The sequence below is a fragment of the Aythya marila genome (assembly GCF_965140915.1).
Source record: "Aythya marila genome assembly, chromosome: Z".
In the NCBI taxonomy this organism is placed as follows: domain Eukaryota; kingdom Metazoa; phylum Chordata; class Aves; order Anseriformes; family Anatidae; genus Aythya; species Aythya marila.
In genome coordinates, this window is record NC_139080.1 from 18,532,147 (window position 1) to 18,557,631 (window position 25,485).

The window sequence follows — 25,485 nt, forward strand, 5'->3', positions numbered from 1 at the left end:
AAGTCAAACTGACGCGTTTGAACATTTCAAGTTTTTTTACTAGTTTTTCTCATTCAGTAGACATTTCATTAACTATCAGTCTGAATTTGAATTTTTCTGTGAATACACATTCAAAAATATTGTTTTATCCCAGTCACAATGGAAAAGATGAGTAGTACTTTCCCATCACACCAAAAAATAGGGTGAAATCCAATACAAATTGTGTTGTCTAAGAGGCAGTTTCCTACTAAAGATTAGTAAACATTTTATTTATACAAAAGGGAATATTTTCAACTTTCTCATAAACCTGTGGTGGTGTTAGTAAAGGAGTAAAGCTAGGACCTACTTTGTAAAGTTGGCAGTGTAAGGCAAAATCTAGTTCTAAAGCACAGCACAGTATCTATTAAATCTAGAAAAATTCTTGCCTTTCTTACGGCACTCTGTTATGGGAAACTGTTTCTTTTATCCAGTCAATATAGTTTTTAGTCAGTCGTGTGTAAACTCCAGGCAAGTGTCCTCTAGGTCCTTTTTCACAATTTTCTCCAAAAGAAACAATCCCACTGTAGTGACCACAACAGATGAGCGGCCCACCAGAGTCTCCCTGAATGAAAAAAAAAAAAAAAAAGAAGAAAAAAAGAAAGAGAGCTATATGTTGTGTTTGCTTCTATCAAGAGGAAAAAATGATAAAATAAAATAAAATAAAATTTAATAAAATAAAATAATTTTTATTTTTAATTTAAAGTTTTAATGAAATTTTAATTAAAAATAATATTTAATTTAATAAATTTAAATAAAATAAATGATGTGTAAACACATCATTTTGGAAACATTGCTTCTGACCTGTTCTAACCTATGAAATGCATCAGATGGCATAGGGCACTTCAGGGGAGTTGGGTGAGGTATGAGGTGTGTGGATGCTTGTAAAGCCTGATGGAGTCTTTGGTGTAAATGTCGTAGACCAGTACAGTGCTATTATAATCTCATTTCATTTTTTTTCAGTTTGTCTTTTTTATTGTTGTTATAAATTGAATTACACTTCCGTAGCAACTGGCCTTTCTGGATTATCATAGAATCATAAAATCATAGAATTAGGCACAGAAAATGTCAAAAGGAAGATCTAACCAGAAATTTTGAATGTACAGTTAAATTTGTACTGTTTGGATGGGGACATCTGGAAAGGATCAGATGATTCAGACTGAAAGTTCTTCTGTCCATCAGGTACAAGTGGATTCTAAGGAGAACAGCTTGAAGAAATGCACCTGAATTCAACTGAGGTAATTCCCAGGCTCAAAGTCCCATACTCTAGATCTTGTTTTGTACAGTGACCAAAACTACCCAAAGTTTTAACACTGCTTTTTCGCAGCACTAAAATGTCTTATAAATGTTTTTAAATCCTCTATTAATCTGGTCAGTTTGCAAAGTGTCTAATGCTGCTTTGTTCCTGGTGAAAAGGAACAACTGTTAAAAGCACATCCCCTCATCTTTGTAACTGCTTCTTACTTGGCAAGCATCGCTCCTTCGAAACTTCTTTCTCCCGCTAGCACACAACATGTTGCTGGTTATTTTCACTTTTTTTTTAATATACTGTTTTTCACAAATTTTTCTATCAACAATTTTAATAGTTGTTTCCCGAAGACATTCTGATGGCTTTCCTGAAGATGTGACTCCCCATCCAGCCACCGTGCACTCTGTGCCATGTTTGATATCTTCAACACATTCAGGCAGATGCAAAGGTTGCACATATTTATTCAGATTTGCCACACGATCCAGCTGGAGAAAAAACAAATAAATAAATAAATAAAAATGCTTTTTCATGCAGAGAGGAAGGAAGATATATATCACTAATTCAGTGGGCTAAATAGTCTATTTTTATATTTTTACCAGCATTTTCTCTCCTAATAAACCACTTTTCAATATTTAGGAACTGATTCTGAACTTGCTTGCACTTCTGTGGATCCAGAAGTACTTTCCTTATGTCTGTATAGCAATTCTGTAACCACGGCAGCATTAATGAGTTCACACCCAGATTTCCCATTGATTACAGCAGGAAATTAAAAAACTATGCAGGTTTCCTTGTTAGATCTGTGTCCTGTTCAAGAACCTAACATGCCACTGAACTGCTGTGTTGAAATCAGAGCCTGGTGTTTTGCTGACATGCAGACAATTGAAATGGACCAAATAACAAAGATGTAAATAAAAGTCATAAGCAATTAGACGTGACAGCAGAGACCTAAACTGTGAAAAAGTAGGTCTTGAAGTCTTTAGACTGACAGGCTTTTCCTCTGAGAGACTCAAAAGCGCTTAAATGATTCAAACCTTATGTGTTTTGTTGGCCTTTATGTGACAGATTCATCCTTCAGCATAGGCCAATTAAAGTCTGTAAATGCAAACATAACAAAACATGATCGCATATCCTCAACACATTTACTAAGGACTCGCAGCTACAGAACTAAGCTTATTTTCTGTTTTACACATGATCACTACACCACGACTGATTTCACAGGTGCTTACATGTTTTGCTGAATGGTTGTCAGGTAAATAATTCTGGCTTTATACATTATTTTTTTCAAAGGAACTACAACAAATCAGATGTTTATCTCCCTCCAAAAACATGGATTATTGTGTCATATGCTGGTGGAAATTTCCAAAGATAGAAAGTTTATCGCTAGTCACTTAACACTCCACCACAGCAGAACTGTAGTAATGGGAGGTGAGCCCTGGTGCTACCACTATCCCTGTTACTATGTCAAATTCAAACCATGGATGTTATGCTATTTTCATCATTCTGGAACAGAGCTGTAACTTTCTGCTCTAGAAATAACATTTTCTAGGGATCCATTTTGGTATAGTGTTCATGCTCATCAAATAACTTGGGGTTTCTGATAAGCTGGTGGTGGACAGAGGCGCAGCCAGTGAAATGAAACTGCCTGTCTTTGCACTGAAGTAGATGAAGAATTGTTACTGACATCTGAGGGAAGGGACTTCTCATACTTGGACAGCGATAAGTCACTGAGGACACAAACGGCTGTAAATGCACCAGCTAGTTTCAGAAAAAGACATTGCTAGTTTCTTTCCTGTGTCATTACACCAAACTGGTAATAACATCTAACTATGAGAAATCAGGTTCAAGTCATCAGATCTTTTTCCATATAATTCCACCAATTATTTCAGAAGAGTGGTAATATTCTTAATATGGTGCACTGTATTAAGAGCTGTAGTACTCTTAGTATCAGTTACTTTAAATATACATCTTGTCTTTCCTGTTAAAATAATTCTTGATTAACAGAACATAATATTAAAACATAGCCTGAATATAAGTCCATATGTGGTTTCTTAGGCATTGTACAGAAGTCATGACATTTCTAAAGATATAGCAAGATGATCACAGAATCATAGAACAGCTGAGGTTGGAAGGGACCTCTGAAGATTGTCAAATCCAAATACCCTTCAAGCAGGATCACCTAGAGGACGTTGAGCAGGAACAGCGGGATTTGAGTACCTCCAGAGAAGGAGACTCCACAGGCTTTCTGAGCAACCTGTGCTCTGTCACCCTCACAGTAAAGAAGTGCCCCCCCTTATATTCAGCTGGAACCTCCTGTGCTTCAGTTTGTGCCCATTGCCTCTTGTCCTGTCTCTGGGCACAACTTAAAAGAGTCTAGCCCCATCTACTCAACACCCTCCCCTCAGATATTTATACACTTTGATGAGGTCTCCCCTCAGTCTTCTCTTTTCCAGGCTAAACAGGCCCAGCCCTCTCAGCCTGTCCTTGTCCAACAGGTGCTCTAGTCCACTCATCATCTTCATAGTCCTCTTCTGGACTCACTCCAGTAGCTCCATGTCCCTCTTGTTCTGGGGAACCCAGAACTGAACACAGTACTCCAGGTGGGGCCTCACCAGGGCTGAGTAGAGGGGGAGGATCAACTCCCTTGGCCTGCTGGCAGCACTCTTCCAAATGCAGCCCAGGATCCCATCAGCCTTCTTGGCCACAAGGGCACAGTGCTGGCTCATGGTCAGCCTGCTGTCCAGTAGGACTCCCAGGTCTCTCTCTGCAGAGCTGCTCTCCAGCAGGCCAGCCCCCAGCCTGTACTGGTGCTTGGGGTTATTCCTCCCGACATGAAGGACCCTGCACTTGCCTTTACTGAACTTCATGGAGTTCCACTTAGCCCATCTCTCTATCCTGTCCATGTCCCTCTGAATGGCAGCACAGCCCTCTGGGGTATCAGCCACTCATCCCAGCTTTGTGTTATCAGCAAGCTTCCTGAGGGTGCACTCTGTTCCATCATCCAGGTCATAGATGAATAAACTGAACAAGTGTGGACCCAGTACTGACCCCTGGGGGACACCACTAGCCTCCAAGTAGACTTTTCACTGTCCTCCTTGGTGGCTTTGGACTGGCCCTGAAACTGATGGTACAGGAATCCGTTCCTCCAGAACCATTTTGACCATCTACAGATTTTCTGTACAGACACTGGACACCCTATTCAAAACACCCATGGCTGACTCCATGTGAATCTGAGTGCTGCATTAATGGAGTTCTCACTGCAGGCACACACGGGGCATGAGCTAGGATGAGCCAGGAGCCGGTACTCAGCAAATCCCTGTTCCACACAGGCATCCAGGATGATGGTGTCAGCTAACACCTTTCCATGCCTCATTCTACAGCATCCTGAGCCTTTTTCACTGTGTGACCACTCTGTGCTCCTAGAACTGAATTCTTCTATGTCTTTATTATCTGGACTTATACTTTATGTGGACACACAAAATAAAGAATATGTTTCATCCCCATTTTCACTCAGTCCAGCACAATGTATCCCCTCGGAGTACAGCTGTGGCCCAGACTCTATTGTATACATCACTTCAGTACCGCCTTTGATAACTGACAAAATGTGATTTGGGTTTTCAGAAGGGTTGCAGCAGTGAGTACATAAAAACGAGTTTTACAACTGAATGATCTTGAAATGTCATTGTTGCTCAGCCTGCCACTGATCCTGTAACCTTATCTAGATTAGTAGAACCAAAAGCAGAGTTTTCTGAGATGTTGTTAAAACAATATACTCTAATATCAAAGAATAGCCAAAATGATCATCAGCAATATTCATTTTGTAATAATAATAAAAAAATAATAATAATTAACAGTACCTTGAGGAGCATTATATCATTTGTCTTGGAAGACTTGTTAAACTGGGGATGACAAAATATATTCATAATCTTAAATATCTGCTGTTCTTTTTCATGTATGGATGCTCGGTGGGCTCCAAGAACAACTCTGAATTCTTCTTTTTTCAATCTAAAATTTAATGAAAGTACAGGAAAATATGGTCACTACTGGAACGGAGAGCAACATCTCTCAAGATAATCAAAAGCTGTGTAACACAATTAACAATTCCATTTTACAACAACTTATTTAAAAATATGGAAAGATACTGTTCATTTTGATAGCTTGACATGAGCTTGTGTTTTTCTCTACAAAGTAGCATTTCTTTACCTTGAATATCATTTAGTAAAATAACTGCATGATAGCTGACCTTCAAAGGATTCCAGAGTTTTGAATTAATGTCACAGAAAAGCTTACTGACTTTTTAGGAAAAGTGTCTTGCACAAGGATTGCTGTGGATTGCCAGTGGATTTATGATCTAATCTTGCAAAGGATTGAAACATGTCTGGCTAATAACACAGAGGTTGTCTTACTGGCATCAGAGTGATGTCAATACACACATCAACACTCAGTATTCATGCTTAACATTATACATGAAGGTAAGTGTGAACATCTTTAATATTAATAATACTTTTGTCCTCAACTTCACCAAATGCAGCTCAGCCCAGAAGAAGAATGGGTGTTGCCTACTTCAAGACACCCCTGAAGAATATTACAAAGTAAGACTGACAAAACCCACAGAAAGTTATACATCCAGTTTCTGAGGACAGCTAGTAAAAGTCAAGCAACTCATAAATCTCCCTCTCTCCTAAGATCTCTGAGTGTCATCAGAAACCCATTTATGCATGTCTGTCTTTCTTGCTCTTGCCCTTCTCAACTTAATGCAGCCCAGTAAGAAGATGCTGCCAGAAGACACACTACTGGGTTCCTGTGCTTCATTTTCAGAGTACAAACTCAGTACACACAGGACAACTCTTTCAAGCCAGAATAAAGACTTTATCAAACCAAAAAAAAAAAAAAAAAAAGTTATTTTCTTCATTCTAGCTGTATGTCCCAGTGAAAGATATAATTTATTTATTTGTATGTAAATTTTTGCTTGTGAAAATGACTGCAGCCATGGGGTATCCAACCTGGGGAAGGGATGCTTGCACCCACATTTGAATAGTCAAAAGGACACGGCTTCTTGTCATAGTCACAGCTCTGGCATTTAGTTTTTGTGCACCCAGACAGGGAATTTACAGTGAAGGGAACAGTGGTTACATCTAATTCGGCTTCATCTCAGGGTGTTCTAGGCTTAGTCCCAGGCACAGTGGTAAGTTATATATGCTTTGCAATATATCCCCCTCTCTCAGACACTGCTGTTTCAAGTGAATAATGCATTGGGTCTGTTAACAGCACAGTCAGTGTCCTGCAGCACTAGCTAATCTGACTAGTGAAGGAAACAGTCCTCAATGCAGATCAGTAGTTAAGAAACAACTTAAAGCGGGATGAAAAGAGAGAGAATTGCAGCTTTACCAATCCTTCAATATCCACCTTTCGTCACTTACAGGCTTGCACACCATGCCCCACCTCTGCGAAGCGTTGTGACTGCCGCAGCATAAGACACTTACGTACAGTGCGCTGCTGTCAAAACCCACTGGTCACCCACCAGAGCTCCTCCACACACAGTTGAATTCTTTTCCTGGATGGCAGCCATGTAGGGCCGGGAATGGGGAGGCACAGGGTGTCCTCCGATAATGTCACTGCAGCCATCTGAAATGCAAACGAAGGGTAATTTATTACTTACGTGTTATCCAGATGAAGTGGGAATCTGGATATTTTTATCCTTAGAGGACCACTTACATCTCAGAGGTAGGATAACAGCAATTAGAGAGAGAAGAAGAGCTAACAGCTGGCTGGTCATAGCTGTTACTTCTTACTCATGAGAGCATTGTAAATTACAGTACTGTCTTTCTATTTAAATGTTCTCTACAGGATATGGTGGTTAGTACGTTTTATAAAAAGCACTCTCTTGAAGTTTCTTTACTTCCTTAATAGTGCATTGTGTTAACTGCAGCTCAGTTTCTTTAGGTTCTTTCTTTGGGTTTCTTTAAAACCTGTATATTCCTTGAATCCCCACCACTCATCAATTCACATCTCACAGGAACTTCAGCAGACCTCCATGTGTCTGACACCAGAAAATAAATTACTAAGACAATTCCTGAGCATTATATGGGATGAATGTGTAATAAAACTGTAGCATGACAGTTAATTCAACAACTCTTGCAACTCTAAAGAAAGGCAAGTGAACAAATGAGAGAACAAACAAAGGGACAACCTGAAAAGGATTCACAGAAACTGAGAGGGAGAACTCAGGACATGTGGAGTACAGAGTTCATTCCCAAGCAGTGGGCAAAGCCAGCAGCAGCAGCAGCCATAATCCTCTACAGAATTATACTGTCCAGGCAACATTTTCAGTTGAAAGGACAATGAGGATTCATACATTAAGTTTAGGAGAGCCACTGAGAACTGTCAGAAATCTGTTGGTTGATAGCTTAGGAATACCTCACACAAAAGACAAGCTACACATATGAAAGGCACAGCAAATTGTTTTTTTCTTAGTAATAATTTCTAAGGGTGCAGGGTTCAGATACAAAAACCCCAAGAGCATCCAAGTGTCAAATGCAGACAAAATATCTAGTCAGTGGTCACAAGAAAAAAGATTAAAAGACACAGTGGTGGGAGAGACTTTACTGTGCTAACCACTCTGTCTGCACCCATGTTTTTCACAGAGTGCTGGTAAACCACTACAAAAATAGCATGTAATCAGATCAAGAACTTTAAAAAAATGAATAAATAAAATAAAATAAAAAATCTGTTATCTTAAGTACCCTAGAAAAGAATCAGAAAGCAATACGTCTAGCTCTCATTGATCTTATTTAATTCAAGAGAATAGCAACTCTGAAGATTGTTGAATGAAATTGATTATAAAATTGAGATGTTTATTTCTATGACATAGAATCTTACTGTAAAAATGGAAAACATGTATACAAGGCAACATTACATATTTTGTATTTCAGAAAACTCTTCCAAAGCTTTTTTTAAAATAAAACACATGACTTTCAGAATTAATCAACTCATAAAAGGACTAGCACTAGTTACCCCAAAGTCATTCTCCATCTTCAAGCTAATCCCAGGACTTATTCACACACCAGAGGCTACCTCTGCAAATCAGTGCTTTGGCCCAGAGGGTCCTAAAGGCATGATTAGGTTCAAGTTTTTTATGGCTTTACCCTCACAGTGGCTTAAGTGGCTGGCTTAAAAAACACTGCAAAACCTACAGCTACAGAGAGACTAAATGGGCAGCAGCCCCATGTTCTTACCAGGCACGACAAGGCCTGAGCTTCCACAACATAATACCTGATGGTGCTTTATTTCTGTCAGGTACACACAGTTTTATAGGCGTGGTGTTGATTCTCTACAAAGCTTTGAGGACTCTCTAAATTAACTGTGCTACTAATTTTTTTTTCTGTGATATCACACAGCAAATAGGCAAAAATAAACCTGGAGTATTGCACATAGATGAGACAGATGAGACAACAGAAAAATACTATGACACTGGTATGAAAGAAGAAAGTGAAATAGGCATTCTGAGTAGAAAAGAGTGTTCAGAGCAAGAAATATTGTCAAGTTGAATAAAACTGAAATCAAAATGGGGAGCAAGATGAGAAAAGAGTATTAAGATCAGTAGGTAATGTATGGTTAAACAAGACTAAGACAAGAAAATTTCTAAATGCAAGTCATTTCACCATAACAAACCTTTAATCCCAGATCTTGACCACACTGAATATTCAGGCAGTTCAAAAGATCATCCTATAAAAGTTAATATAAACGTGGTCGTCTTTGCTCATTTGTTCTGGGGACCTGCTGTTCTCAGGTAAACAAACACAGGATGCAAGTGACAACCATTTTTTCCCAACCTCTTCCAGCTAACTTCTTAGCAACTCACTCCCTTAGTTCAACTCCTTTCTTCACATGCAGGACCCCACCCTGCCAAGACCAAGTGCCAAGGCAGGCATGATCACACCACTCATAGCAGTGAAATAGCAGTGGCCCACACTTTACCCTCTTGGAAAATTTTGCAAAAATTAATCAGCTTGCAGAGGGAGCCAATAATACATGGTGGTTACATTGTGAAGTGCTTTGTGTTACAGGAACGTGTCTGCTAGAGTGTGGGTGCAGAATGAAGAAAGCCAGTGTTGCTCATCCCTAGGCATGAGTGACAAGCTCGGGATATGTGCTCATTGGGAATCACAGAATCACAGAACCACAGAACTGAAGGGGTTGGAAGGGAGCTCTAGAGATCATCTAGAGATCATCGGGTCCAACCCCCTGCCAAGGCAGGTTCCTTAGAGCAGGCTGCCCAGGTAGGTGTCCAGATGGGCCTTGAATATCTCCAGAGAAGGAGACTTCACAACCTCCCTGCGCAGCCTGTCCCAGTGCTCCATCACCCTCACCATGAAGTTCTTTTGCATGTTGGTGGGGAAATTCCCGTGCTCCATTTTGTGGCCATTGCTCCTTGTCTTGTCCCCGCAAACCCATGAAAAGAGGTTGGCCAAGTCCTTCTATCTCCCAAACTTAAGATATTTGTAAACATTAATAAGATCCCCTCTCAGTCTTCTTTTCTCCAGGCTGAACAGACCCAGGTCTTTTAGCTTTTCCACATAGGGAAGATGCTCCAGGCCCTGTTCATCTCTGTGGCCCTCCGCTGGACTCTTTCCAGGAGATCCCTGGCTTTTGTACCGGGAAGCCCAAAACTGGACACAGTACTCCAGGTGTGGCCTGACCAGGGCAGAGTAGAGGGGGAGGATCACCTCCCTTGACCTGCTGGCCACGTTCCTTTTAATGCACGCCAGGGAAGATGGAGCTGTTTAGTGCAACACTCGTGCTGACATCCTTCAGAAACATGAAGGTGCATTGGAGAAATTTAAGATTTCCTCATTTTCTTTCCATACAGAAATTATCCCAGACAAATAAAGGAAGAGATTATTATTATTATTACTTTATTATTTATAAGAATAGCTGGGTTTGAAGCAAAAAGGAAGTAAAATCTCCCATTTATTAGGGAAATGCTTTAGCCACTGGGCCATTACATATAAGATGGGTTGTTATTGCATCTGTGCTTCAAGAAGAGCTTGTACACCATGCCCCCCTCTCAGAGTCAGAGAAGACACCCCAGCTCTGCCTCGCTATGCTCCTGGTGGTGTGCCCACTCTGCACTGCTCAACTTGTGTAGCTGGAGGCTCTGAGAGGTATGGAGCTTAGGTATAAATTGGGCTCCTATATTGGTCTCCTAAAGTTGTTCTTGATGTTTGCCTTTAGTGGCACAGGAAGCAGCATGAATGAAAACTAAACACAGCTACCAGGGAAGCAAAATTATCAAAATGACTGTGTATGAGCTAGGAGACAGAGAAGTATTCAACAGTCAGAATGGAGCTGAAAGTGACCCATTGACCCATGCATAATGCCCATGGGAAACTTCCTCAAAGGCAAAGGCTAGAAATAGCAGCTGGAGAGATTTGTTCTTTTGTTCAGGCAGTAGTTTCCACTGAAAGAGTGGCTATGCCTCATGGGCACAGCAGGGGGAAAGAACAGAACATTTTGCTTACATGTTTCAGACTTCTTGAAGTCCAATTGCTTATGCAGCACAAGAACTAATAAAAAATCTTGACTATGCACTCAATGGAGAAAGAAGTTTTGCTCTAAGGTTTCCTGCCATTACACAAAGACTGAGAATATAATCTAAACTTGACCATAAATTAACTTATTGACACGGCCAAAGTAGTCCAGCTGACTTGTTTACCGTACGGAGAAAAATATCAAAATTTCAACCTCATCTAAATGAATTACAAGCTGAAGAGGACACTGACAAAAGCATTTGGGTACAAAAGTAGAGGCTGATTATGTGCTTGTCAATCTGATCTTTAATACGTATGCAGTCAGTCCCAGGAGTATGTGATAGAGGTAACACTCAGAATGAGCTTGCACATCTAGCAGTTATTATTTGTGCAATCCCAAGCACAATACAAGTACAGGCTGGCCAAAGAATGGATTGAGAGCAGCCCTGATGAGAAGGACGTGGTAGTTCTGGTGGATGAAAAGCTCAACATGAGCCAGCAGTGTGTGCTTGCAGCCCAGAAGCCAACTGCATCCTGGGCTGCATCAAAAGCACTGTGCCCAGCAGGGTGAGGAATCAGAGAATGCCAGAATATCCCGACTTGGAAGGAACCCACAAGTATCATCGAGTCCAATCCCTAGGTCCACACAGGTCTACCCAAAAATTCAGATCATAGGGCTAAGAGCACAGTCCAAACACTTCCTAAACTCCAACAGGCTTGGTGCCGTGATAATGTCCCTGGGGAGCCTGTTCCAGTGCGCGACAACCCTCTCAGTGAAGAACCTCTTCCTGATACCCAGCCTGACCCTCCCCTATCACAGCTTGACTCCATTCCCTCGGGTCCTATCGCTGGTCACTAAGGAGAACAGATCGGCGCCTGCCCCTCCACTGCCCCCTGTGAGGAAGCTGTAGGCTGCAGTGAGGTCTCCCCTCAGCCTCTTTTCGAGGCTCAGCAGGCCAAATGACCTCAGCTGCTCCTCATACGTCTTCCCCTCAAGGCCCTTCACCATCTTCATAGCCCTTCTCTGGACACAATGAATGTGTATGTGGAGGTTGGAACTAGATGATCTTCAAGGTCCCCTCCAACCTGTGCTATGGCTTTAAACTGAAAGAGAGATTTAAATGAGATAGAAGGAGGAAATTCTTCACTCAGAGGGTGGTGAGGCCCTGGCACAGGCCGCCCAGAGAAGCTGTGGATGCCCCATCCCTGGAGGTGCTCAAGGCCAGGCTGGATGGGGCTTTGGGCAACCTGGGCTGGTGGGAGGTGTCCCAGCCCATGGCAGGAGGGTGGAACTGGGTGGTCTTTCAGGTCCCTTCCAACCCAAACAATTCAGTGATTATCAAAGAGTAGTCTAGACAGCATATTCATAGTTCTAATCATCAATATAAATGAGGTGTTTAAGAATTAGATAGGATATTTTTAAGGAAAGTGTATACAAACAGCTAAGAAATTACAACAAAATTGTCTTTAGAGATAAATCAGAGTGCATTCAGAGATTGAAAGAATATGGACAGGCCATAAAAAAATTGTGTTTAGATGGTAGGTATAGATTTATCTGACTAGCCTGAAAAATGTCTAGGAATACTTGTTAATGTTTTGTTCTGTGTTTCCCAAATAGTCTTTCCCTGAAAACAGACCAGGTAACAAGAAGATGATATATATAAAACCTCATTTCTCTACATATTGCACCTCAAACAAGAATATGTGAGGATTAATCCCTGTGGATGTATGAGTTTAAACAGGTCTGGGTTTAAGAAGGTATTTTAAAACTGCTTATTAAAATGGCATAAAGTCAGACTTTATCACCTAGTTTTAAGTGATGAATGAAAGAATGGTACCTATGTCACTTGGTGATACCATGTTCAGGATAACACTGAAAAAAGGAATGCTAACAGTGCTTGAAGTGCTGATAGTTACCAGGGGTGTACAGGCAGTGAGGAGAAAACTGAAAGAACATTAAAAGCTTGACATGGGTTGCAGTGTATGGACCTGTCACTGTGTCACATAGCTTACAGTTTCTCCAAAGGGCTACAGCAGTCACAAAATCTCTGTTATCTCTAAAACTAGCTCTGCTTCTACCGTCTTCAGAAAAATCACCAACAGCTAGCCTGTGCCCTGGGAAGAAAATAGCAAATTTGAGCCAGCTGTCTGTCCAAGATCATATGTGAGTAAAAAGCACGTCAGGCTGAGCTCAAAGATGTGACACAGCCAACATGCAGAAGCTTTCTGCAGACTGACTGCAGTGCAGCTAAAGTCATCATGAAACCTTCCAGGCTGTGTAGTAATGACACTTCATTGGATTTAGCTAACTATCAGAAATTCCAAATTTTTTTAATATTTTAAATTAAATTTTTGATGGAAGGTATTGCTGTATCTGTGTATATATTTGGAAAGGAGGGAAGTGAGGAGCTGTGAGTCCAATAAGACTTATTGAGTTTTCATCCAGTGGAGATCCAATGGTTGTAGTTAGCAGAGCCTGAGAAGTGATTCAGCTCAGATAAACAGGCCTCTAGCAGCTGATGCACTGAATGTCTCTGCAGCATTTCTACAGTATATTGACTAGGCAGACTTCAGAAATTTCCTTGCAAGCTTAAACTACAGATGATGAGGCCTGTGAGCTGGGGCTGACTGATATGGTCTGTCTCAGATCAGCAGACCCCTATGAATTTTTTATCCTCCAGGTCCACACTCTAGACTACCCGGAGGTGTCTAGACTGGAACTAAACATCTTCATGTGGGCAACTGAATCAAGCTGAAATTTAGGTAAGCCAAGTTCCACTCTGTAACTTGATTTGTAGTGGCTTGCAAAGATTCGCTCTGATGCTCATATTAACTGTCCAGTAATGCTACAGAAGGAACGTGAAAGAAAGGAGATTTTGTCTTCATACCACAACAGATGACGCAACTTCTCACTCGCACCTCCACTGCGAGCTATGTTGTTGGGGAGGGTTTTCTTTTTTTCACAGTTACAAATGTCAAATACCCTTAAGAGGAGAAACAAAACCCACATCCTCTTTGTTTTGCTATATATTGCATAGTGAACAGAGGAGAACAGCAGCTAGTAACCATGGGAGCTTTCTTTACCTTGTCAACCTCTGCTGCTGTCATCCTCCTAGTAATTCCTGGAGGTAAGTACAAACTTAGATGTTTTTGAAGGCAAATGCTGATGCATGCAGTTTCACTTAAGCAAACGTGCATTAGCATAAAGAAAGTAGTTGCAATTGTTATTGTGGTTCTTACAAAAATAAAACTCTCTGTATCTCTTTGAGCTTTCATACAGACAAAATCATTTCTGAATGGATAGTAATAACTAAAGCTACACAGGTGACAAGCTATTTGGAAGAACTTAGAGAAATTAACATGATTGTTTTTCGATCTTTCTCTCTACAGGCATGCACTTATATGATTTGCTTGGTTTTCTGCTTTTCTGACAAAAACGTTCATGTGATGTTACTTACCATATACAGCCCAGTTCCCAAGAGTCTGTGTAGGACAGATAATGCACAACATTTATCTGGTGTCAGATTTGGGGTTCTTACAATGACAGCTAAGAACTTAGCCATTGCCATGAACATCAGGAAAATAAATCTGTGCAAGATCAATAATGTTGTGGTGGGTTTGGGGTTGTTCTTCTTTGTTTTTCTTTGTTTGTTTTCTTTTTGTCACAGCACTGACTTAATTTTGGTCCTACTGAAACATACAGAAGTAGCACTGCTGAGCAATCTTAGAAATCTAGCCTGAAGACCAGCATTGTGACACACATACATACCTGTGTGTCTGCGTACTCTGTGATTACATAAAATGTTCTTTTCCAGGAGACTGCAGTGTCTGTCAGTATTTGTTAGCCCAGCTGTGTGTATTGTCAGCCTGGAGAAGAGGAGGCTCAGGGGTGACCTTATCGCTCTCTACAGATACCTTAAAGGAGGCTGTAGCGAGGTGGGGGTTGGTCTGTTCTCCCACGTGCCTGGTGACAGGACGAGGGGGAATGGGCTTAAGTTGCGCCAGGGGAGTTTTAGGTTGGATGTTAGGAAGAACTTCTTTACCGAAAGGGTTGTGAGGCACTGGAACAGGCTGCCCAGGGAAGTGGTGGAGTCACCATCCCTGGAAGTCTTCAAAAGACGTTTAGATGTAGAGCTTAGGGATATGGTTTAGTGGGGACTGTTAGCGTTAGGTCAGAGGTCGGACTCGATGATCTTGAGGTCTCTTCCAACCTAGAAATTCTGTGTGATTCTGTGTTTGTGGCTTATTTTTATTTTTAGGTTTATGTGCGGAAATAATTGGAGGAGATGAAGTAAAACCACACTCAAGACCGTTTATGACCCTAATCATAAGAAACAAAACAGAAGTTACCTGTGGAGGAGCTTTGATCAAGCCAAACTGGGTGTTAACAGCTGCCCACTGTCCTTTGTAAGTTTTCGCTCTGAGTGGGAGATTGTCCTTAGTAGTTTTGAGTTTCTAGCTGCAGGCAAGCACAGAATACCAACACTGAAGTGGTAAATCTGGCGGAAAGACCCATGCCTGTTTTCTCAGTCACTTGGCGAGAGGACTGGCCAGTCTAAATAGCTGCTCAGAAAACAGAAACAAATTCCTGTCATTTTATTCTGCAGAAGACACACTGGGCAGCACAGAAAGACAACATGCAATTACAAAGGAGCAAAACATTCTCCAGACAGATGACAGGAATCACTTAGAGACCTCTGCTTAACTGGATGCGTTGCTCCCTCCTGTCTGACTCATGCCGTACACGGCTATTTGACCCAGCGCATTCTCCCTGCCAGGAGAGATGCGAGGTTCAAATCTCACATCCCATCCATTGCCTCTGCTGGGAGCACTGGAGCTGCTGCTGAGCCAGACCTCACACAGGCTCTGTCAGCAGCCTGCCCAGGAGCAGTGAATTGCTGGGCTCTGCAGACATCAGAGGCTCCTATCCATTTCTCCTGCCACCAGACAGGGAGATCTCTACTACCCAGGCAGCACAGGGCCCAAAATCAGTAGTATCAATATATGGCCACTGTATGGTGATTCCAAAAGAGATCTCTCTGAAGAAAAATGCAGGATGTAATCAACATAATGATGCTCAGTGAACAGTCACACAGCCCTTAACAGCTGCAGGAACAGGAGCAACCATGTCCTGAGGGTTTGGGTTGCTGCAGGAAGAGGCATCTGAGGGCCAGCCTGCTCTGACAGGTTTCGCCCATTAGGCAGCTGCAGGCATCCAGCTCCCAAGGGAAACAACAGGGATAGGTTCCCAGTCAAGTACCTGAGCCCTGTCTGCTCTTGGCAAATTGAAGGTAGAATAGCATCAGTTGTGATTCAATGAGACACTTTCATTAATTACTTGTAAAACCGCGTAATTTTTTACATTTTTCTGAATTACTCCTGCTTTTCAGGCATGAGAAAAGAGATTTACAGCACCACATTTATCAGCAACGAATTATGGACTTGCAACAAATGAATCCCAATAACCATGTTGTCTTTCTCCTCAGGGATAACAGCAAGGATGAAGTTGTTCTTGGAGCTCATTCAATAAAAAGAAAAGAAAAAGAAAAACAGGTTTTTAAGATTGCAAAACTAATTCGCCATCCATGCTACTGGCCTGAAAGGTGGGATCATGACCTTATGCTGCTGCAGGTATGTACTTACTTACACGTCACTCAAGGAATATGCATCTCCTATGATGCACCAGTTTCCTCCTTCTTGTGAGGAAGGGAAATCAAGCACAGGAGTTTCTGATAACTGTTTCTGCAAATCCAGCTGACTGGGGAACTGGGGATGCAATGGGGACTAAGGTACTCAACATTTCCTCCAATACTCAAAGCAGAAAAATTCTGCAGCTTGGCCTACATATTGCAATTCCTGGCTTTTCCATGGAATAATAAAGAAGCATGTGAATTTCATTCACAGAAAGCAGCATGCTTCAAATGTAAAAATAAATTGTCTAAAAACCGTTATGTTCTGACTTAAAAACCGTTCCATTAAAAATTTCTCAACTCTGATTCTCTTTTTTGCCAGCTTCACTTATTGCTGTTATTTTGCTCTAGGCAGTCAGGCCCAGATTCCCTCTTCTTAGGTACCCCCCAATGATATGAGTGCCAGGGAAAGGAAATAAGGTCTTTTCAGATGTAATGTTTCAGCAGACATTGAATGTGTTTTCATAAGACAATATATACTCATTTTCTTCATTCCTATATTACCTCACTGATTACATAAATCCCCTCACAATCAATTGATGTATCTGAAAGACAGGTTGCAGTAATCATTAATTGCCATAATGGGATAGATCTAACTTTCAGGAGTCTCTGTTGGACATAAAAACTATTTGCTATATCTTCCACAGCTTAATAGAAGAGCAAAACTTAATAAAGCTGTGAAACCCATTCGCCTGCCTACCTCAGTTGATGATCCCAAGCCAGGAACTGTTTGTAGAGTAGCAGGATGGGGAAAAGTTACAAATGAATCCAAGGACTTTTCTGATATCCTGAGGGAAGTCAACGTCACTATTATCAGCAGAGCAACTTGCAATAGTGCAAAATATTATGGGAACAAGCCTACTATAACAGACAGGATGATATGTGCAGGGTCTGAGAAAGGCAAAACGGACTCATGTCGGGTAAGTACATTTACATATATAATCCCATATACACATAGGTTATATTAAAAATAAAATAAAATACTAGTTTCTACAGACATAGAATCTGCCTATCCTCAGCTCAAGGAGGAATGATCCTAAAATTGAGAGAATTTATCAGGGCTTTTTCTTCTAGTTTAAAATCAAAAATTCATCATCACGTATGTTGTTTTAATCCAGGCAAGGCAGATAGCTGTTCTTTTCTGTATTAAAATGTTTTTTGATAGAAAAATCTCTACAAGCCCTTTCTCAAGCAGCTAAATTCAATGGAACAGCTTCTCTGACACCAGAGGGCTTTGGAACAGATTTTGCTAAAAAATAAATAAATAAAATATGACTGGATGCCAAGTCAAATGCAAAACTTTGTAAGAACTACCACATTTTAAAAGAATTAAATAAGAATTAAATACTGAAGTAACAATACTACAAAAAAAAAAAAAAAAAAAAAAAAAAGAGTAGCAATTTCTAGACATCTTTAAAGGTGTCTTTCAAGAAGAAAGTGTCCATTTTTTTCATTTCACATTCATTAAGACCCACTATACATTGGCACTGGATTAAATTTATTCCATTTAAATCATACTTGAAAGATCACATTGAATTCTTTTGTTGTTGTTGTTTTGTTTTCCTTTTGCTAATGAAAAATTAAAAGCTTATCTTCTAATGAGAAAACAAGAAAAAGAAAACACCAGCACTGTCTATGATTTTATTTCCCCTGTGGAGCTGGACTAAGTTTTATGTAAGGGAAGGATTTTTTCACTTTTATAAGTCTGAATAACAATTTTTGTCCTTTCTTTTCCAGGGGGATTCAGGTGGACCTTTAATATGTAAAAATGTGATGAGAGGCATCACCTCTTTTGGGAAAAAAAATAAGTGTGGTGCTATTGGTGCTCCTGGTGTCTACACTCGCCTCACAAAGGAATATGTTCAGTGGATAAAGAAAACCATAGGGGGAGACTTATAGACTGGCTTTTGACCAAGCAAATTCCTACTTCATACTTGCATAGCAAAATCTAGTTTTGAAATATACTTTTAAAACAGCTTCATCTTACTGGTAATAATGATATTCCCATGCAGCTATTCCCATGCTGAATTTCCTAGCTTGATGTCCTTATAGATGAAATAACATACATTTATTTTCAGGACAGATGTCTTTTTAATAGGACCAGGACACAGAACACTCTGCTAGAACAGCATTTGTAGCTTACACTGCCATAGAGTCTATCTGTGACTCAGGCTTCCAATGTCCTTGTGTTGCATGTTCAAACTGAGCCCTACCTGGATGAGTACATCTGAGCAAGAATCTCATCCAGCCGTTTGTGTCCTCACTGCACATTGAGTATATACTGCTCTCTTCTCTATCTTGACTTCTGCAAATAATCCTAAGTGGTAATGAGATGCTAGGTACAACACCAGACACCTGAAAAACTTGTTAGTTATTTGGCAGAAGATCTCCTGATTATATAGGTATAGAGGACTGACAAATTTCAGAAAATTAATTTTCAGCAACTGTTTAGTTGAACTTCTGACGGCAGGATATAAGAACTATTTCCTAACTTTCATGTATTTTTCTATACTTCATCCCTTCATGTAATCTGCATTTAATGAAAAAACAGCAATAAAACCTATTGTTTGAAGCTGTCCATTTATGTGGATGGTGGATGACCTGGTCCGCATGGTGGCGGAGCTCAAGGAGGAGGTGGAGAGGTTGAGGGCCATCAGGGAGTGTGAGCGAGAGATAGACTTCTGGAGTAACTCCCTGCAGGGCCTCAAGGGGAGGTACCGAGGTGAGACTTCTCAAATGGGGGTGGACCCCCTGCCCTGTCCCCATCGGGCAGAGGGAGGAAATCTGGGAGCTGAGGAGGACTGGAAAGAGGTCCCTGCTCGACATCGCAGGCAACGCCCTCCCCTTCCGGCCCCGCATTCCCAGGTGCCCTTACACAACAGGTTTGAGGCCCTGGAGCTCGACAGACCAGTAGCTGAGGAAGAGGTAGCAAGTGTTCCCAGGAGGATGCCTAGGGCGAGGAGGTCGACTCCACGCCTCAGGACTGCCTCCACCAGGAAAGACAGGAGGGTTATTGTTGTTGGAGACTCGATTCTTAGGGGAACAGAGGGCCCTATTTGTCAGCCTGACCCTACCCGTAGGGAAGTCTGCTGTCTCCCTGGGGCCAGGGTCAGGGACGTTGCCAGAAAGCTTCCCAACCTGGTACGCCCCTCTGACTATTACCCTCTTTTGATAGTCCAGGCGGGCAGTGACAACATCGAAGAGAGAAGCCTGAAGGCTATCAAAAGAGACTTTAGGGGACTGGGTCGGTTAGTGGATGGAGCGGGAGTGCAGGTGGTGTTTTCATCCATCCCTACGGTGGCAGGGAGGGGTACAGAGAGGACACGGAAAGCCCACCTGTTAAACACGTGGCTCCGGGGCTGGTGCCAACGCAGAAATCTTGGTTTTTTTGATCATGGGGCACTTTACTCAGCACCTGGCCTGATGGCCGCAGACGGGTCCCTATCTTTTAGGGGAAAAAGGATCCTGGGCCAGGAGCTGGCAGGGCTCATTGAGAGGGCTTTAAACTAGGTAGGAAGGGGGATGGAGCTGAAGCTAGGATTGTTGGGGCTGTGCCAGGGGGAACGATGGCAAGGCCGAAGGATAAGGCAATGGCCCAGCTGAAGTGCATCTACACCAATGCACGCAGCATGGGTAACAAACAGGAGGAGCTGGAAGCCATCGTGCGGCAGGCAGGCTATGACTTGGTTGCCATCACGGAGACGTGGTGGGACCAGTCTCATGACTGGAGTGCTGCAATGCCTGGCTATAAGCTCTTTAGAAGGGACAGGCAGCACAGAAGGGGTGGTGGTGTGGCTCTCTATATTAGAGAGTCTTTCGAGGTTGTAGAACTCAAGGCTGGGAATGACAAGGTCGAGTCCCTTTGGGTTAGGATCGGCAGGGACAACAAGGCTAGTGTCCTGGTCGGGGTCTGCTATAGACTGCCGAACCAGGATGAGGAACTCTACAGGCAGCTGACAGAAGTTGCAAAATCATCAGCTCTTGTACTCGTGGGGGACTTCAACTTCCCTGACATATCCTGGAAGCACAACACAGCCCTGAGAAAGCAGTCTAGGAGGTTTCTGGAGAGCGTGGAAGATAGCTTCCTGACGCAGCTGGTTAGTGAACCTACGAGGGGTGGTGCCCCGCTAGACCTTCTCTTCACAAACAGAGAAGGACTGGTGGAGGATGTGATTGTCGGGAGCTGTCTTGGGCAGAGTGACCACGCAATGGTGGAGTTCACTATTCTTGGCGAGGCCAGGAAGGGGACCAGTAAAACCGCTGTATTGGACTTTCAGAGGGCTGACTTTGAGCTGCTCAGGACACTAGTTGGTGGAGTCCCTTGGGAGGCGGTTCTGAAGGGCAGAGGGGTCCAGGAAGGCTGGGCGCTCTTCAAGAGGGACATCTTAATGGCGCAGGAACGGTCTGTCCCCACGTGCCCAAAGATGAGCTGGCGGGGAAGAAGACCAGCCTGGCTCAACAGAGAATTGTGGCTTGATCTTAGGAGAAAAAAGAGGGTTTATGTGGGCAGGCCACTAGGGAGGACTATAAAGATGTAGCGAGGCTGTGCAGGGACAAAATTAGGAAGGCCAAAGCTCATCTGGAGCTCAATCTGGCTACTGCCGTTAAAGATAACAAAAAACGTTTCTATAAATACATCAACACAAAAAGGAGGGCTAAGGAGAATCTCCATCCTTTACTGGATGCGGGGGGAAACTTAGTTACAAGAGATGAGGAAAAGGCAGAGGTGCTTAATGCCTTCTTTGCCTCAGTCTTTAGCGGCAATACCGGATGTTCTCTGGATACTCAGTACCCTGAGCTGGTGGAAGGGGATGGGGAGCAGGATGTGGCCCTCACTATCCATGAAGAACTGGTTGGTGACCTGCTGTGGCACTTGGATGTGCACAAGTCGATGGGGCCAGATGGGATCCACCCAAGGGTACTGAGAGAACTGGCAGAAGAGCTGGCCAAGCCACTGTCCATCATTTATCAGCAGTCCTGGCTATCGGGGGAGGTCCCAGTTGACTGGCGGCTAGCAAATGTGACGCCCATCTACAAGAAGGGCCGGAGGGCAGACCCGGGAAACTACAGGCCTGTCAGTTTGACCTCAGTGCCAGGGAAGCTCATGGAGCAGATCCTCTTGAGAGTCATCATGCAGCACTTGCAGTGCAAGCAGGCGATCAGGCCCAGTCAGCATGGGTTTATGAAAGGCAGGTCCTGCTTGACGAACCTGATCTCCTTCTATGACAAAGTGACGCGCTGGGTGGATGAGGGAAAGGCTGTGGATGTGGTCTACCTTGACTTCAGCAAGGCTTTTGACACTGTCTCCCACAGCATTCTCCTCAAGAAACTGGCTGCTCTTGGCTTGGACTGGCGCACACTTCATTGGGTTAGAAACTGGCTGGATAGCCGGGCCCAAAGAGTCGTGGTGAATGGAGCCAAGTCCAGTTGGAGGCCAGTCACTAGTGGCGTCCCCCAGGGCTCGGTGCTGGGGCCGGTCCTCTTTAATATCTTCATCGATGATCTGGACGAGGGCATTGAGTGCACCCTCAGTAAGTTCACAGATGACACCAAGCTATGCGCATGTGTCGATCTGCTTGAGGGTAGGAAAGCTCTGCAGGAGGATCTGGATAGGCTGCACCGATGGGCTGAGGCCAACTGCATGAAGTTTAACAAGGCCAAGTGCCGGGTCCTGCACCTGGGGCGCAATAACCCCAAGCAGAGCTACAGGCTGGGAGAGGAATGGTTCGAGAGCGGCCAGGCAGAGAAGGACCTGGGAGTGATGGTGGATAGTCGGCTGAATATGAGCCAGCAGTGTGCTCAGGTGGCCAAGAAGGCCAACGGCATCCTGGCTTGTATCAGGAACAGTGTGACCAGCAGGGCTAGGGAGGTGATCGTCCCCCTGTACTCAGCTCTGGTGAGGCCGCACCTCGAGTACTGTGTTTAGTTTTGGGCCCCTCGCTACAAGAAGGACATGGAGGTGCTTGAGCGGGTGCAGAGAAGGGTGACGAAGCTGGTGAGGGGCCTGGAGAACAAGTCCTACGAGGAGCAGCTGAAGGAGCTGGGCTTGTTCAGCCTGGAGAAGAGGAGGCTCAGGGGCGACCTTATCGCTCTCTATAGGTACCTCAAGGGAGGCTGTAGCGAGGTGGGGGTTGGTCTGTTCTCCCATGTGCCTGGTGACAGGACGAGGGGGAATGGGCTTAAGTTGAGCCAGGGGAGTTTTAGGTTAGATGTTAGGAAGAACTTCTTTACTGAAAGGGTTGTGAGGCATTGGAACAGGCTGCCCAGGGAAGTGGTGGAGTCACCATCCCTGGAAGTCTTCAAAAGACGTTTAGATGTAGAGCTTAGGGATATGGTTTAGTGGGGACTGCTAGCGTTAGGTCAGAGGTCGGACTCGATGATCTTGAGGTCTCTTCCAACCTAGAAATTCTGTGATTCTGTGGAGCACAGTGTCTGTTGCAGTACAGATATTCTGTGCCCATAATGTTTTGGATGTGCACTATGTTCAAAGAATGAAACAAGGTCAGCAAAGTTATACTAAAAGAAAAAAAAAAAAAAATAGCTGAAAAGCCATCTTCTCTTTGTCGTTTCCTTCAATGGCAGAAGGTATCTCAGCTGGAGTATTGATATGATAAAGCACTGTTTGTAGCATTTAAAAACAAAACAAAAAAAGAATCGTACTTTTGTGGTTTCACTACTGCCATTGACAGACATGCAGTGAAATTTCTGAGTGCTTCAGCAACCTCTTGTCAAAAATCAAACAGACCTACTGTGAAAAATGTTTCCCCCTATTTGTATATTAACAATCTTGGGTATTTACAATGCCATGAACACCGTAAGTTTGTTTCATTGGAAATAGGCATTAGCTAAAAGAAAGTGGAGCACTTTCAAAAGGTGGAGCAATCTTGTATGATTTTAATTTTAAAAATCAGTTGCTGTTTTCAACATGAACATATACATCACTTATAAACACAACACACAAAGGTAGAGATTAAAACTTTTTACAGGACTGCCTCCACCTCACATCTTGTTGAGAAGAAAAAGCAGTTTTGTCACAGAGAATAAGGAAGGGGAATAAGGGGGAAAGGTTTAAGCTATGGGGATCTCTATTGAAATTTCTGATGCTGAACGTCTTCATCTTCTTTTACGTTTTCTGTCCCTTACAAATATTACACAAACATAATTTCTAACATACCTTACTGTTATTCCTAAAAAGTGATTATGTATGTTTGGCCCATGGGCTGTAAACACAAACAGGCACGTGCACAGACACAGGAGTATGCATAAGCACAGAAACAAGGCAAAGCAGTGAGGAGGTTTCTCAGCCAAGGAAGACTTCATCAGTGAAACTGGGAGTACAACTTGGCCACTGACTCTTACAGAGACCCAAAGTAACACCCAAAAGACTGTTGCCAATTCACAAAAATAAGTCTTACTTCTTTACACTTCACCCACCTTTTTCACTGTCCTCCTTTCATAATTTTCTTCATCTTACTGCTTCCTCTTTGGTCTCCTTCTACCTCTTGTCTGGAAGTTACTGTAAGCATCCTTTCCAGCAGTGGAAAATCTGAATACAGATCCACCACAATGGGATGCAGCCCATAGGAGTTTATGTATTTCAGTAGTAGTTAAGATCAGATGTAGCAGTTAAGGAAAATCAGCTGATAACTTTTTGACATGCAACAATTTCTACTCATTATGAGCTGGGAGAAACTAACAGGTATAAAATGCACTACATAAACCAATGCAGCATTTATCTGAGTATCACAGAATCACAGAATTGAAGGGGTTGGAAAGGACCTCGAAAGATCATCAGGTCCAAGCCCCCTGCCAAAGCAGGTTCCTTAGAGCAGGCTGCCCAGGTAGGCGTCCAGACAGGCCCTGAATATCTCCAGAGAAGGAGACTTCACAACCTCCCTGGGCAGCCTGTTCCAGTGCTCCGTCACCCTCACCGTGAAGTTCTTTCACATGTTGGTGCGGAACTTCCCGTGCTCCATTTTGTGGCCATTGCCCCTTGTTTTGTCCCCACAAACCACTGAAAAGAGGTTGGCCAAATCCCTCTGTCTCCCACACCTCAGGTATTTATACACATTGATGAGATCCCCTCTCAGTCTTCTCTTCTCCAGGCTGAACAGACCCAGGTCTCTCAGCCTTTCCTCATAAGGAAGATGCTCCAGGCCCTGTTCATCTCTGTGGCCCTCCGCTGGACTCTTTCCAGGAGATCCCTGGCTTTTGTACCGGGAAGCCCAGAACTGGACACAGTACTCCAGGTGTGGCCTGACCAGGGCAGAGTAGAGGGGGAGGATCACCTCCTTTGACATGCTGGCCACGCTCCTTTTAATGCATGCCAGGATCCCATTAGCCCTCTTGGCCACAAGGGCACAGTGCTGGCTCATGGTCAACCTGTCGTCCACCAGGACCCCCAGGTCCTTCTCCTCAGAGCTCCTCTCCAGCAGGTCGCCCCCCAGCCTGTACTGATACGTGTGGTTGTTCCTTCCCAGGTGCAGGACTCTACACTTGCTCTTATTAAATCTCATTTAGTTTCTTCCTGCCCATCTCTCCAGCCGGTCCAGGTCTCGCTGAATGGCAGCACAGCCTCCTGGCGTGTCAGCCACTCCTCCCAGCTTTGTGTCATCAGTGTACTTGCTGAGGGCAGACACTATTCCTTCGTCAAGGTCATCAATGAGGATGTTGAACAAGACCAGACCCAGCACCGACCCCTGGGGAACACCACTAATTACAGGTCTCCAGCCAGACTCTGTGCCACCAATCAGCACCCTCTGAGCTCGGCCAGTCAGCCAGTTCTCAACCCACCTTACTGTCCACTCCTCTATCCCACCCTGTCTCAGCTTTGCTATCAGGATGTCATGGGAGACAGCATCAAAGCCTTGCTGAAGTAAAGGTAGATGACATCCACCGCTCTCCCCCCATCTACCCAGCTGGTGATGCCATCATAGAAGGCAACGAGGTTGGTCGAACATGACTTCCCCTTGGTGAATCCATGCTGACTACTCCTTGTAACCTT

General features: G+C 43.3%; 2 protein-coding genes across 2 annotated transcripts; one reads left to right on the forward strand and one right to left on the reverse strand.

Moving 5' to 3' along the window:
- Positions 1–215: 215 nt before the first annotated feature.
- On the reverse strand, positions 216–7,037 carry LOC309890328 (granzyme A-like; the record flags this gene model as incomplete). The annotated part of the gene is made up of 5 exons (XM_082784059.1): positions 216–580; positions 1,480–1,749; positions 5,119–5,266; positions 6,745–6,886; positions 6,977–7,037. 5 exons carry the CDS (start codon positions 7,035–7,037, stop codon positions 410–412), a joined length of 792 nt encoding a protein of 263 aa, XP_082640185.1. The 3' UTR covers positions 216–409.
- A 6,821-nt stretch (positions 7,038–13,858) lies between these two features.
- LOC309890432 (granzyme A-like) lies at positions 13,859–18,956 on the forward strand (the record flags this gene model as incomplete). The annotated part of the gene is made up of 5 exons (XM_082784291.1): positions 13,859–13,919; positions 15,051–15,198; positions 16,278–16,422; positions 17,129–17,401; positions 18,219–18,956. 5 exons carry the CDS (start codon positions 13,859–13,861, stop codon positions 18,378–18,380), a joined length of 789 nt encoding a protein of 262 aa, XP_082640417.1. The 3' UTR covers positions 18,381–18,956.
- Positions 18,957–25,485: the final 6,529 nt, after the last annotated feature.